We start from the raw sequence: 14462 nt of genomic DNA on the forward strand, positions 1-14462 counted from the left end.
TGCCAAACCACAAAAGTTCGTCTCATGGTTCAGGCTCTAGCAGGAAAGGCTGCTTGAATCTGAAATGACAAGTACATGTGACTGTGAACATCTGTTAGCAGCAAACAAAGCCGATCGGTTTTTGCTGTGGTACATAGCTGTTTGTATCTCTGAAAATTCATAAGCAAAAGAGCTCAGTAATTGAAATTCCTAAAAAGTGTGATTTGCTGTGCCATACCTCTCCTCCACTTTCTGTCATTATTACTGTTCTTAGTTCATACAATCAAGCTTCCCCCCACCTTTGAGCTAGCTCCTTTCCTAATAACCTCTTTAAATTGAGCTGGTCCTGGTCCATGTTTCTCTTTTAGCCTTTGGATATATACGTTTGCACATCCAACTATGTTCTCATTTACTGTTTCTCTTATTTTAGGTATTTGATAGCATGTCTTTTACCATAATGACAATATCTAACATTTCACCTTATATCTAAGATCATTTCTAAGAGTCTCTAGAGAGTGCCATATCCCATACGCAAACCCTCTAGTATATAGGAATAAAAAGCTTCCAACTAATCAAATTTTGGAAATAGGCGAACTCTAAATTAATTCACTTGGAGCAGAACACACACAGGTTGAACCATCTGCAAGAAATGTAAACCTAGAATTGGTAATTGTCAAACCAAACTTACAAAAGTAGAGAAGTTTAGTCAAAAAGAGCATTAAATAAATGTTATATTTTTATCTACCCCAGATTTAAATTGCTAAAGTTTTTCTAACTCATGATATTGGTTACTGTAATACTGTAAGAACTGCTATCTGTTCTTCCAGTCTGAGTAGATGGGCATATGGTATTGTGCTTTTTATTTTTAAATTAAACTTCACTTTAACTGAGAGATTATTCCTAGATTCTGCAGTGAGTATTAATCTTTGTCAGCTACTCTGGTTTCAAAAACCCGATTGCTGTTATTTTAAATACTGTTAGTAGGTCGTTCAGATTACAGGATTACTAAGTATATTAAAAATTATTTTGTAAATTCTTTTTGGTATTCACAGTTTGTTGTTTGGCCATAGGTATATATGAGAGATCGAGAAATTGCTGCCACAGCCAGAGACCTAGAAATGAGACAGCTGGAACTCGAATCACAAAAGAGACTTTATGAGAAGGTATAATTCAGTTATTTCCAACATAAGAAAAGCAGGTTTTGGCCAAGCTCAGTGGCTCAAACCTGTAATACCAGCATTTTGGGAGGCTGAGGTGGGAGGAGGATCACTTGAGCTAAGGAATTCCAGACCAGACATGGGCAATATAGTGAGACCCCATCTCTACCAAAAATTAAAAAAATTTAGCTGGGTATGCTTACCTGTAGTCCCAACTACTCAGGAGGCAAAGGCAGGAAGATCACTTGAGCCCTGGAGTTCGAGGCCACGGTGAACCATAATCACACCACTGTACTCCAGCCTGGGCAAACAGAGCGAGACCCTATCTCCAAAAAAAAAAAGAAAGAAAAGAAAAGAAAAGCAGGGTTTGTATAAACCCATTTTAGACTGTATTTATTCATAGTTTTCTAGCGTTCGTTTTATTCACTTTTTAAGCAGAATATAGTGCCATGCAGGATTGTAAGGTAGCCAAAATGTCTGAATGTACAGTTTGTTGTAATTATTTAATTCATGTTTCTGTTAGCAGCTTAGTCTAGTGTCTGAAGCACCAGATGTAGGCCCCAGATTTTGCCTCAGGATTTTTTACCAACTTACTAAATTTTCCTGTAATTATGTAATAGTGACTACAAAATTATCTCAATACCTCACGAGGATGCTGAAAAATAAATCAGTCAGGAGCTATAAAGTACTTTCTTTCTTTATTTGTATTTTTATTTATTTATTTTTGAGACAGTCTTACTCAGTCACCTAGGCCACAGTGCAGTGGCATCATCTCAGCTCACTACAACCTTCACCTCCCCTGCTCCAGTGATTCTCCCACGTCAGCCTCCCCAGTAGCTGGGACTACAGACATGTGCCACCATGCCTATCTAATTTTTGTGTTTTTTGTAGAGATAGGGTTTCACCTTGTTGCCCAGGCTGGTCCCAAACTCCTGGGCTCAAGCAATCTGCACACCTCGGCCTCCCGAAGTGCTAGGATTACAGGCATGAGCCACTGCGCCTGGCCTGTAAATTACTTTAAATTGGAATCTTCTGGAGTTAAATCAGCAAATATCTGCTTAGTACTTACTGTTCAGTTTTCAAGACACTGGAAAAAAGGAGCTTTGTTAATATAAATTTTATTATTTAGGAAAATGTTTTGTTACTCATTTAGTGTTGAAACTGTAAGTTTTCACTTCTTTCAGCCCACATAAAAAGTCAGATTTTTTAGCCTGGGCAACACAGCAAGACCCCATCTCTACTAGAAATACAAAGAAATAGCCAAATGTGGTGGTGTGCACCGGTGGTGCCAGCTATTCAGGAAGCCGAGGTGGGAGGATCACTTGAGCCTGGGGGACGGAGGGTGCAGTGAGCCAAGATTGTGCACTCCAACCTGGGTGACAGAGTGAGACCCTGTCTCAAAAAAAAAGTCATACTTTTAGTTTGAAATTAGTGATAACTGTGAATTCATAATATGTAACATATATGTTTGATAGCCATATTAGGTGAGATTTAAACCATATAGCATCCATTTACACCTATAACACTTTTAAAGTCTCCACGCTGAATTTCTTCTAGAACTGAGCAAGGGATTTACAGTTTGGCTGAGTCTGCCATGATTTGGAATTAGATGTAATTCATGTGGGCTAAGCTAAACTTTACTTTTTACTATCTTTTCTTTAGGGGTGGAGGATAGTGGCAATTGAAGGGTATAATTTTAGAACTAACAGAGAATTTGCAAGAAAAATACTAAGAATTTCCAGATATTTGTCTCTCAGATTTTAAACACTAACATTCTACTAAATTTGCTTTCTCTTCCTCTTTTTCTCTACCTATACACATATGTACACACAAACATACACTTGTTTTTCTGAACCGGTATAGTCCCGATGCTCCTTTACCCCTAAATACTTCAGTGTATATTTTCTAAGACCAAGGAGTCCTCTTATATAACCACAGTACAGTTCTCAAAATCAGAAATTAACATAAGGTGATCTGATATATAAACCTTATTCAGATTTGATCCATTGTATCCAAAATGTCCTTTAGAGCAAAAGAAAATCTGAGCTCTCATCCATTGTTTTGTTGTCATCATTTTAGTCTCCTTTGAAATGAGAGATGTTCCTGACTCTTTGTATTTTATGACATTGATATTTTTTGAAACATGTAAGCCAGCTAATTTGTAGAATGTCCCTTAATTAGCGTTTGGCTGTTGTTTCTTCATGAGAAGATTTAAGTTATCCATAAGAGTGCATAACTTTAATCTGCAGCATTCCTACAACAGAAGTTATGTTTTGAGATGGAGTCTCGCTCTGTTGCCCAGGCTGGAGTGCAGTGGCATGATCTCAACTCACTGCAACTTCTGCCTCCCAGGCTTCAGCAATCCTCCTGCCTCAGCCTCCCAAGTAGCTGGGACTACAGGTGCATACCATCACGCCCTGCTAATTTTTGTAGTTTTTATAGAGACAGGGTTTTGCTATGTTGCCCATGCTGGTTTCAAACTCCTGGGCTCAAGCAGTCCTCCCACCTTGGCATCCCAAAGTGCTGGGATTATACACATAAGCCACTATGCCTGTCCTATAGTTCTTGTTTTTTTTCAAACAATCATGTGATTGTTTGTTGAAAACTAGACATTTTGAATACAATGCTCCCCAACTTATGATGGGGTTATGTCCTCGTAAGCTCATCATAAGTTAGAAATATTGTAAGTTGAAAATTCATGTAACGCCCTGATAGACCCATCATAAAATAAGAATATCATTACGTCAACTGTGGGACTGTCTGGCATATAATGTGGCAATTTTGGAAATAAGATTGTCTCCCCACCCAGGGTTTCTTCTTGTTTCTTTGCTTAGTGACTTTTCTGAACTAATTTTGAAAGTCCCTATCTTTTGTTGTATATAGCCACTGATGTCTCTACTCAGGTAGTTTGGGGGTCAGCAAATGATTGGACAGAGATTTTAATAGATTCTTTCAACCAGTAAGCTTCTAGTAGTTGTTGAGGAGCTCTGTGTGCATGTTAGGGCACGCCTTTATCACTCAGCTAGGCAGTTTCTACTTCTTAGATTCCACTTCCTGGTTATGCAAAACCTCAGAGTTAACCAGAAGTGTGAGATCTTAGGTCTTTCTCAGGTCTGAGAACACAGCCCTTAGCATATGCACAGCCTTACACATGCACATGACCTTCCAGGAATCTATCCGAGATTTTTTAAGCCTCCTGTGGACATCTGATTCTCCAGTTTTTCCTGTTAAGCTTTTTGCTTAGCCTATTGGTTGCTCTCCCAAGATCCACTGCCCCAAGCAGCCAAGATATTCAACAGTTTGCTCTAATTGTTTTCAACAACTTCCCCAGGGATAAGACTATTCTGCACTAGGTGAGCTCTGAGTGAGATTTTAAAAAGACGGCCTTAGGAGTGGTCTTTCAGGGAACCACCAGACAACTCAAACAATGACAGTTCTCCAGCAATGGTGGTTTGAAGGAGCTCTGTCCAACCCCATTTTGCTTGGCTTCCAGGCTGCTGGTTTTCAAGACTAATGCATAGGCCGGACACCGTGGCTTATACCTGTAATCCCAGCATTTTGGGAGGCCAAGGCAGGCTGATCACTTGAGGTCAGGAGTTCGAGACCATCCTGGCCAACATGGTGAAACCCCATCTCTACTAAAAATACAAAAAAAGTTAACCAGGCCTGGTGGTGGGCACCTGTAATCCCAGCTACTCAGGAGGCAGAGGCAGGAGAATCACTTGAAAACCCAGGAGGGGGAGGTTGCAGTGAACTGAGATCATGCCACTACACTCCAGCCTGGGCAAAAGAGTGAGACTCTGTCTCAAACAAAAAGAAAGACTAATGCATAGCTTGGGAGTGGGGTGGGAACAGGAAAAATGCAAGATGAAATGTCAGAGAGCTAGCTGTTTTACTGAGATTCAGCCATTTTATAAGTAAATGCTCCCCAGATAGCTCCAAGTCTTTGGTTAATTTCCAGAATGCTGAAAAAGTTCATTTTGACTTTTTTTTTTAATCCATGTTCTCAATGCTTTTATGGATGAGAGGATTTCCAGGGGTCCTTACTCTGCCATTTTTGCTGATATCTCCAGTCTTCGCATTTTACTTTGAAAATTAGATGATTGCAGCTTTTATTTGTGTGCATATTACTATTCTGAAAAAAGTTGTTTTTGTATTCTACCATTATATAAATCAGTGATTTTTTTTTTACAAATGATTTTAACAGAATCTTACTGAAAATCAAGCAGCTGTTGCAAAAGAAATGCGAGCAGATGCAGATGCCTATAGACGAAAAGTGGATCTTGAAGAACACATGTTTCATAAGCTGATAGAAGCAGGTGAAACACAGAGTCAGAAAACTCAGAAGGTAAAAATACAATCCATTTAGTGTATATGCAGAAGAGAAATTTTCATGTCACCCTCTTAAGAGAACAAAATCGAAATTAAACTCTGTGAAGTTGAATTAGTTTGTTTCTTTGCTTCAGTTGTCACAGTTCCTAGAATCTCACATTGCTTCCTTTTATATATAGGATGTTTACTTCACTGACAATCATATGCATGTCTTTTTCCTACAGTTTGAGGAAATACAAAGGAATTTCCTCAAAGAAAATACAAAGAAATAGTGACAAGAAAATACGAAGGAGTAGTGACTTAGAAGAAAATACAAAGGAATAGTGACTTAGAAGATAATACAAAGGAATAGTAACTTTACAAATTATACTGTCCTTCTATGTTCTGCTTCTGAAATTGTCCCTGAGTTGATTAGGTTCAAAGCATCAGGTCCGTGCCTGGTATGTAAGCCAGCACTTCCAAGTGTATTGTGTGGGCTATTAACTATTATTCAATAAGATGGGGGTGGTCAAATAAGTATTGGAAATGCTGTCTTAAAGTGAGGTATTTTTCATGCCAAATTTGAGGATACTGTACATTTGTGAATATTTAAGAAAATTTCCCAGATGTATTTCAGAGAATTTCTTATGGAGTACCCTTTCAGAAATGCTGACTTAAGTGAATTGAAACAGAACTTGAGACTTTCAAAGAAGAACTTTCTCTATTACCTCTTTAACAAAATGTTAAATGGGTATGTGTACCGGTCTGCTCCTGTTCCGAAAACCAGGAATAGTGTACAGTAGATACCTTCTGTTCTACAACAGTCTCTTAGGTGATTTCCTCAAGATATTCCTTTTTTTTTTTTTTAATAGGCTTTTGTCCAGTCTGTTAAAATGGGCTCTTCTTCAGAGTGCTGAAAACATGGAAATTGTTGAATCCCACCCATCCCCTAGCTGATAAGTTCTTAATCTTGGCTGTAAATTAGAATCACTTGAAGAGCTTTTTTTTTTTTTTTTTAAAGTATAGAGACTGAGTCCTATTCTGTCACCCAGGCTGGAGTGCAGTGGCACGCTCTCAGCTCACTGCAACCTCCGCCTCCTGGGTTCAAGCAATTCTCCTGCCTCAGCCTCCCGAGTAGCTGTGACTATAGGCGCCTGCCACCACACCCAGCTAATTTCTACTTGAAGAGTTTTTTAAAGGTGCCAGTACCCAGCTGTCCGGTGATTGGTTTAATTGGCTTGTGGTGAGGCCCAGACATCAGCTGATTTTAAGCACTCCCAGGTGATGCTAATATGCAGCCAGAGTTGTGAACAACCACCCTAGACATGTGGATACATTGAATGGTTTTACCTTCATTTTGTATGTTAGCAGTCTGACCTTGTTTCTGAAATGTATAACTTTTTCCTAGGTGATTAAAGAAAATTTGGCAAAGGCTGAACAAGCCTGCCTAAATACTGACTGGCAGATTCAGTCTTTACATAAACAAAAATGTGATGATCTACAACGAAACAAATGTTACCAGGAAGTAGCCAAACTCCTTAGGGAAAACAGAAGGAAAGAAATAGAGATATTAAATGCAATGGTGGAGCAGGAAGCCAAGAAGGTAAAAATAGTGTATATCAGCTTTTTGATTATATCAAGCATTGTTTTTTTTTTTTTTTTTTTTTTTTTAAAAGACAGAGTCTCCACTTTGTTTGCGCAGCCTCAGTCGAACTCCGGGCCTTAAGCGATCCCCCTGCATCAGTCTCCCAAAGTGCTGGGATTACAGATGTCAGCCCCTTTACCCAGCCTAAGCACTGAAATTTTGAAGTAGTACAGAGTCAAATGACAAAAGCATCAAACCAAGTCGTTTTTGCTGGAAAAGATAATCTGATTTTAATAGGTGTTTGTCAGAGAAGTCATCTAATACATCTACCAAAAAATGATTAAGCGTCTTTCTCATTTATATTAGTGTGCTTCAATTTCTCAACTTCCTGGATTTTTATTCTGGCTGCTTGAATAATACTAGTACTTTAATTTAGCTCATTCTTTATACTTACAATGTAAAAGATGCTGAATACGTAGAAATGGTATGTAGCTGCTAGTAACAAAACCCCACACTACAGTGACTATGAACAGGATAGATACATAGTCTGGAGGTAGGGAGTCCAGGGTTAGTACTGGGGCTCCAACGTTATCAGGGCAATGTCCTCTTTCAGCCTTTCTGCACCTCTTCTTAGTGTATGACTTTCATTTTCAAGGTTACCTTACCATCCAAGATGACTCCTGGAGTTCCAGCCATCACATACACATTGCAGACAGCAGGGAGAAGGGAGTGCACAAGCGCGAATGTTCTGCCTCCCACCTGAGTCACACTCCCTTCTAACTTCTTTCCAGGAGTCCCACGTCATATTTTGAGCCACATTGTCAGCAAAGGATGCTGAGAAAAATAATATTCTTCACAGGGAGCATTATCATCCCAAATAAAATTAAGATTCTATTCCTATCAGTTAATAAGATAGCTAAAAATAAAAACAAAAGATTCTATTCCTGAAGAAGAATCAAAGAATGGAGTCCGAGGAGGTAATTAATAGTATATGTCACACCTGTGTATCTTTTGGTTGATCCTTCCAAAGACTCTGGGATCTGTGCTCTGGAGATATTTTTGCAGGTACCATGGACTTTTGTAAGGACACTGAGGAGCTGGGGAAAGATCAAGATCTAGATACCTGGCTTAATTGCTTCTCTCCGTTGCTGTATCACAGTGTCTATTCTGAAAGCTGGCTTCTTACAGTGCATTTCCTTCAAGTCACTATTCCAGATTCATTTTCCTCCTACCCCATCCCCAGTGGCATGGAGCCTTATCTTATAGCCGTTTCATTCTAGGACAGGAAAGAAGGGCTTGGAGAGGGTGGGAGTAATACCCAGAACCCTGAGGCTGTTCTCAGGAAAACTGGGGTGGAAACTCACATTCTCAACATAAACATTGCTGACACTAGGGCTAGACTGTGTGAAATTCACTGCTGCTGGACTTTGGGTAAAATGGTATTTTTGAGAGTTGACTGAGAATCATTGTAAGGGCCTTTCATGTTCTGCAGAAATCCTTCCTTATGTCTAGTGTCCTGTGTTGTAAAGCTGACTTGACTATTGCGTGGCCTTGGGAAGCTGCTCAGAATCAGCCTCTTCATCAGTAACATGAAAGGGATGGACATCTGTGATCCTTCCTTGCCCTCCTATTTTGTGATTTTTTAAAAGTTTTTGTTATTTAATGCATTATTTCTATAACATAAAAATAATGTGTTTCCATGTAAAAGCTGTAGCTTTTCCAGAATTTTGGCAAACTTTAGGAGTTGAATTTTAAATTTATTTTAGTTACCTTCTGAGCTAATTTTAAGATTATTATTTCCCCATTTTATGGAGAGGAAAATAGGGGTGAATAGAGATCACTTGACTTCCCTGTAGTCATCATGTGGACGAGAGCTGGGCAAAGAGTTCATTCTCTGAATTTTGTAGATTTTATTATTAAGATGTAGCATTCAAATTAAATAAAATGCAATTGCCACGAATACAAACCTAGCTTAGTCTCATAAGATTTGAGATTTGAAACTTACTGAAATGCATTATTATTTCAGCAACTATTGGGATATAGTTGTGTGCTTTGTGGCACTCTGTAGTACTGCGGGTTGGATAAAACCTGCCTCTGCTTTCAAGGCTCCTAATAGCCTTGGGCCAACACAGGCACCCTGATTACCATAACACCAAACAGATCCTACTTGCCATGGGAATATAAAGGAAAGTGGATAGAGAAGACAGAAGGGGCTCATTCCACTGTGAGATGTGTATTACTATACTTTTTATGTAATTTTTTTTCCATTTATTTGAATTTAGTGGAAGGAAGCTGAAGGAAAAGAGTTCTGTTTGAGATCAGCAAAGAAAGCGTCTGCTCTTTCAGATGCATCTAGAAAGTGGTTTTTAAAGCAAGAGATAAATGCGGCTGTAGAACATGCTGAAAATCCATGTCATAAAGGTGAGTGTCTGAGAGGCCTTTCTCTCCATGATGTTACAGATTTATTCTTTTAGTAGGGTCTATTATTATGATTTTTTTTTTTTTTTTTTTTTTTTTTTGAGACAGGGTCTGGTTCTGTCACCCAGGCTGGAGTGTAGTGATGCAGTCATGGCTCAGTGCAGCCTCAACCTCCCGAGCTCAAGCATTTCTCCCATCTCAGCCTCTCAAGTAGCTGGGACCACAGGCGCGCATCCCCACACCCAGCTAATCTGTTAAATTATTTGTAAAGATGAGATCTCACTATGTTGCCCAAGTTGGTCTCAACCTGCTGGTTTTAAACCATCCTCCCGCCTTGGCCTCCCAAAGTGCTGGGATTATAGGCGTGACCCACTGTGCCTGGCCAATGAATAAATTATTGGGATGTATTTTGACACTTCTAGTCAATCTACTGCTCAAGTAAAAGGTAATCACTGGTTACTGTATTTTTGGTGGGAAAGGGTGGGCTGAGGTGGGACTATTACAAAAACAGAGTCCCAATGGAGGAAAAAGTTTGTGCAGACTGTCCTATGGAGTTCTGTTTGATTCTGTTGCTCTGAGGTAAAATATGTGCTTTGCCAAAAGCTGGTCCTCAGAACAACAGTATATTCAAGTACCACAGGGAAACTTCTCATAGGATCTGATCCAACATTAGGTTTCAGTACAAGGCTTATAGTGGCATCAACTGAAAAATCAAAATTATAATTTAAAACTCTAAAATACTCTGGAGGCTGAGGCAGGAGGATCTCTTTGAGCCCAGGAGTTTCAGGCTGCAGTGAGCTATTATCATGCCACTGAACTCTAGCCTGGGCAACAGACAAGACCCTGTCTCTTTAAAAAAAAAAACAAAAAAAAAAAGTTTTCCATAAAATCTAGAGTTAACAAGGCACTTTTATTTTACTCTGTTGCCTTTTATAATGTGAATACGTTGCTTTTTAAAATAATAGCTTTGTTGATACATAATTCACATGCCCTATAATTCACCTTTTTTCTTTTTTTTTTTCTTTTTTTTTTTTTTTGTGTGTGAGACAGAGTTTCGCTCTTGTGTCCCAGGCTGGAGTGCAGTGGCGCGATCTCGGCTCACTGCAACCTCCACCTCCCAGATTCAAGTGATTCTCCTGCCTCGGCCTCCTGAGTAACTGGGATTACAGTCCCACACCACCGTGCCTGGCTAATTTTTGTATTTTTAGTAGGGATGGGGTTTCGCCGTGTTGGCCATGCTGGTCTCAAACTCTTGACCTCAGGTGATCCACCTGCCTCAGCCTCCCAAAGTGCTGGGATTACAGGAGTGCCCAGCACCGCACACGGCCTAATTCATCTACTTAAAGTGTATTATTCAATGGCATTATATTATCATGTACTAAAAAATACACTTACAGAGTCGTGCAGCCATCACCACAAGAAAATTTAGAGCATTTTTCAGCACTCCAAAATAAACCCAGTACCCGTTAGCAGTCACTCTCCATTTCCACTCACTCCCCCAAGCCCTTGGCAACCACTCACTACCTCGTGTCCATTCGCCTATTCAGGAAATTTCATGCAAATGCATGTAATATATGGTCTTCTGTGTCTGGTTTCTTGTACTTGGCATAATGTCTTGAGATTCAACCATGTTGTAGCGTATATCAGCACTTCATTCCTTTTTGTTGCTGAATAATATTCCATTGTGTGGATATTACATTTTTTTTAATCTATTCATCAGTTGATGGGACATTTGGATTCTTTCCAGTTTTTGGCTTCATGAATATGCTGTGTGCATTACTTTTCCATTTCACAAATTTGAAAAGTGAAAATATAGGTTAGGTCATTTAATTATGCCTACTTTTTTTTTTTTTTTTTTTAAGACAGAACTTCACTCCATTGCCCAGGTTGGAGTGCAGTTGCACGATCCTGGCTCACTGCAACCTCTGCCTCCTGCATTCAGGCGATTCTCCTGCCTCAGCCTCCTGAGTAGCTGGGACTACAGGCGCATGCTACCACACCCAGCTAATCTTTAGTAGAAATGGGGTTTTGTCATGTTACCCGGGCTTGTCTCGACCTCCTGGCTTCAAGTGATCTGGCTACTTTGGCCTCCCAAAGTGCTGGAATTATACCGCACCCGGCCAAATCACGCCTGCTTTTAAAACCCCTCATTGCTGCTCATATTTGAGATTTAGTGGTCCCAGATAGCACCAAGAGTACTTCGGGGAGGTGGAGAAGAGTAGAATGTGACCCTGCACAAATTAAATATTTAAAACCGGCTTACAAAAGATAACAACCATGGGAGCTGTCACTTCTCCCTCACCCTTTCACACTTACCCTTGATTTTGTGTGTGTGTGTCTGTTTTTTTGAGACGGAGTCTCACTCTGTCGCCAGGCTGGAGTGCAATGGCACGATCTCGGCTCACTGCAACCTTCGCCTCCCAGGTTCAAGCAATTCTCCTGCCTCAGCCTCCCGAGTAGCTGGGATAACAGGCGCCCACCACCACGCCCGGCTAATTTTTGTGTTTTTAGTAGAGACAGAGTTTCACCATGTTGGCCAGGATGGTCTCGATCTCTTGACCTCGTGATCCACCTGCCTGGCTCTCCCAAAGTGCTGGGATTACAGGCATGAGCCCCCATGCCCAGCCTTACCCTTGTTTTAGAAATAAAAATAGAAAATATTTAGAGAGCTATCTATGTAGAAATAGAGAAAGGTAAGAAACTAAAAAAAAAAAAAAAAAAAAAAAAAAAAAAAAAAAAGCGGCCGGGCGCGGTGGCTCAAGCCTGTAATCCCAGCACTTTGGGAGGCCGAGACGGGCGGATCACGAGGTCAGGAGATCGAGACCATCCTGGCTAACACGGTGAAACCCCATCTCTACTAAAAAATACAAAAAACTAGCCAGGCGAGGTGGCGGGCGCCTGTAGTCCCAGCTACTTGGGAGGCTGAGGCAGGAGAATGGCGTGAACCGGGAGGCGGAGCTTGCAGTGAGCTGAGATCCGGCCACTCCACTCCAGCCTGGGCGACAGAGCGAGACTCCGCCTAAAAAAAAAAAAAAAGCTTTCCACATCAGTGGTTTTCCTACACGTTTGCCCCTCTGCCTCCATGATGTCTTCCTTCCATGCTAACTAAATCTTTTTGTCAGACCAGTCAACCATGTATATTTTTGAACCTTGCTAAATTTCACCACTGGAGAGAATTTGATTAATAAACATCCAGTTTTCAAAAGTCTTAAGTTTATGACTGAATGATCTGTCAGTCATTTTCTTAATCAGGGTATATAGATTTAATCAGATTCATTTAATCCTAAAACCGGGAGGCAATCACCTACCATTAAGAAAATGACATTTTTGGGCCAGGCATGGTGGCTCACTCCTGTAATCCCACCACTTTGGCAGGCCGAGATGGGCGGATCACAAGGTCGGGAGTTTGAGACCAGCCTGGCCAATATAGTGAAAACCTGTCTCTACTAAAAATACAAAAATTAGCCGGGAGTAGTGGTACACACCTGTAATCCCAGCTACTCAAGAGGCTGAGGCAGGAGAATCGCTTGAACCCAGGAGGCGGAGGTTGCAGTGAGCCAAGATCTCGCCATTGCACTACAGCCTGGGCGACAGAGTGAGACTCTGTCTCAAAAAAAAAAAAAAAAAAAACCCTGTACATGTTCAAAAAATACATATGTTCAAGACCTCACCAATAGTGATTTCGTTCAGTAGGTCTAATAATAGTAATAATTCCGTCGGTAGCTCTAGGGTAGAAACTAGGGAGCTAGATTTTTGTTTTAAAGTTTCACGGGTGAATCTCCCCAGCCAGTGTTTGAAACATTGCTGGAGACAAAAGGAAATCATTCGTTGTTTGACCAGAGATAATATTTACAACATAGCCCTTTGGGAAGATGAACTGAACAGGAGTGGGCAGGTTGAATTTTGGAGGACAGATGAGAGGGAGCTGTGAGATCTCAGCTCTGGCTGGGCACGGTGGCGCCTGTAATCCTAGCAATTTGGGAGGCTGAGGCAGAAGGATGGCTTGAACCCAGGAGTTCAAGACCAGCCTGGGCAACATAGTGAGACTCTGTCTCTGAAAAATAAAGAAACAAAAAGATCTGAGGAACCACACCTGATTCCCGTCTTATCTGTGCAGCAGGTGTAGCAGTGGCCAGGCTGCTTGGGCCAAAATGCTGGTAGACTGGGAAGCTCATGACCTTAGTCCATTTGCTACAAGTATTTTATTTCAAAGTTATTTCTGGCCAGGCACAGTGGCTCACGCCTGTAATCCCAGCACTTTGGGAGGCAGGCAGGTGGATTGCCTGAGGTCAGTAGCTCGACCTGGCTGACATGGCCAACATGACCAACCTGGCCAACATGGTGAAACCTCGTCTCTATTAAAAATAGCCGGGCATGGTGGCGCACGCCTGTAATCCCAGCTACTCTGGAGACTGAGGCTTGAACCCAGCAGGTGGAGGTTGCAGTGAGCCGAGATCACGCCACTGCACTCCAGCCTGGGGTGACAGCGAGATTCCGTCTAAAAAAAAAAGAAGTGTTATTTTTTAGTAAAATAGTTCAATCTGCTTTTTCTTTTCTCTGTTCTCTGAACAGTGCAGATTGCAGGCTATGTTTACTACCTCCACCATGTCCAGCCCTTCAGATATTTGAAGATGATTCCTAGATTCCAGTCCCCCACCAGTTCAAATTAGTCATTTGGTGATTAGTCACATTACCTTAATGACTCATTGAGCTAAAACTGTGAGTTAAAACCATTATCTAAAGCTTTTTAGAAAGGTAAAAGGCAGACATCTTACCAATTCAATGAGACTCCCACATGGAGGCTTAGACGCTAGTGGTGGGAGTAGAAAGGAAGGGACCGTTATAAGCAATGTCAGGATGCAAATGTTTTTAAAATCACCTTGGTGTCATATTGGATGTGCTGCTGTAGGAGTTAGGAAACAGTAAAAACACAGCTGAGGGTGAGTGTAAGTTTTGAGATGAGGAGAGTAGTTGATAAATGTACGGGGAGGCACCAATGGTTGCTAGGGCAC

The 14462-nt window shown here is 40.9% G+C and overlaps 1 protein-coding gene across 5 annotated transcripts in view; it reads left to right on the plus strand.

Annotated features, from left to right (window-relative positions):
- Positions 1-14462, plus strand: part of TBC1D31 (TBC1 domain family member 31) — a 79639-nt gene that overhangs the window by 62275 nt on the left and 2902 nt on the right. For 2 of the 5 annotated variants that reach the window (XM_017855884.1, XM_017855885.1), the window contains exons 17-20: positions 1050-1142; positions 5344-5484; positions 6856-7050; positions 9315-9453. In XM_017855884.1, coding sequence (XP_017711373.1) covers positions 1050-1142; positions 5344-5484; positions 6856-7050; positions 9315-9453 — 568 coding nt within the window. The other 3 variants (XM_017855887.1, XM_017855889.1, XM_017855886.1) reach the window with 3 other exon arrangements.

The sequence above is a fragment of the Rhinopithecus bieti genome, unplaced genomic scaffold (genome assembly GCF_001698545.2).
Source record: "Rhinopithecus bieti isolate Rb0 unplaced genomic scaffold, ASM169854v2 scaffold_38631, whole genome shotgun sequence".
Taxonomy (NCBI): Eukaryota; Metazoa; Chordata; class Mammalia; order Primates; family Cercopithecidae; genus Rhinopithecus; species Rhinopithecus bieti.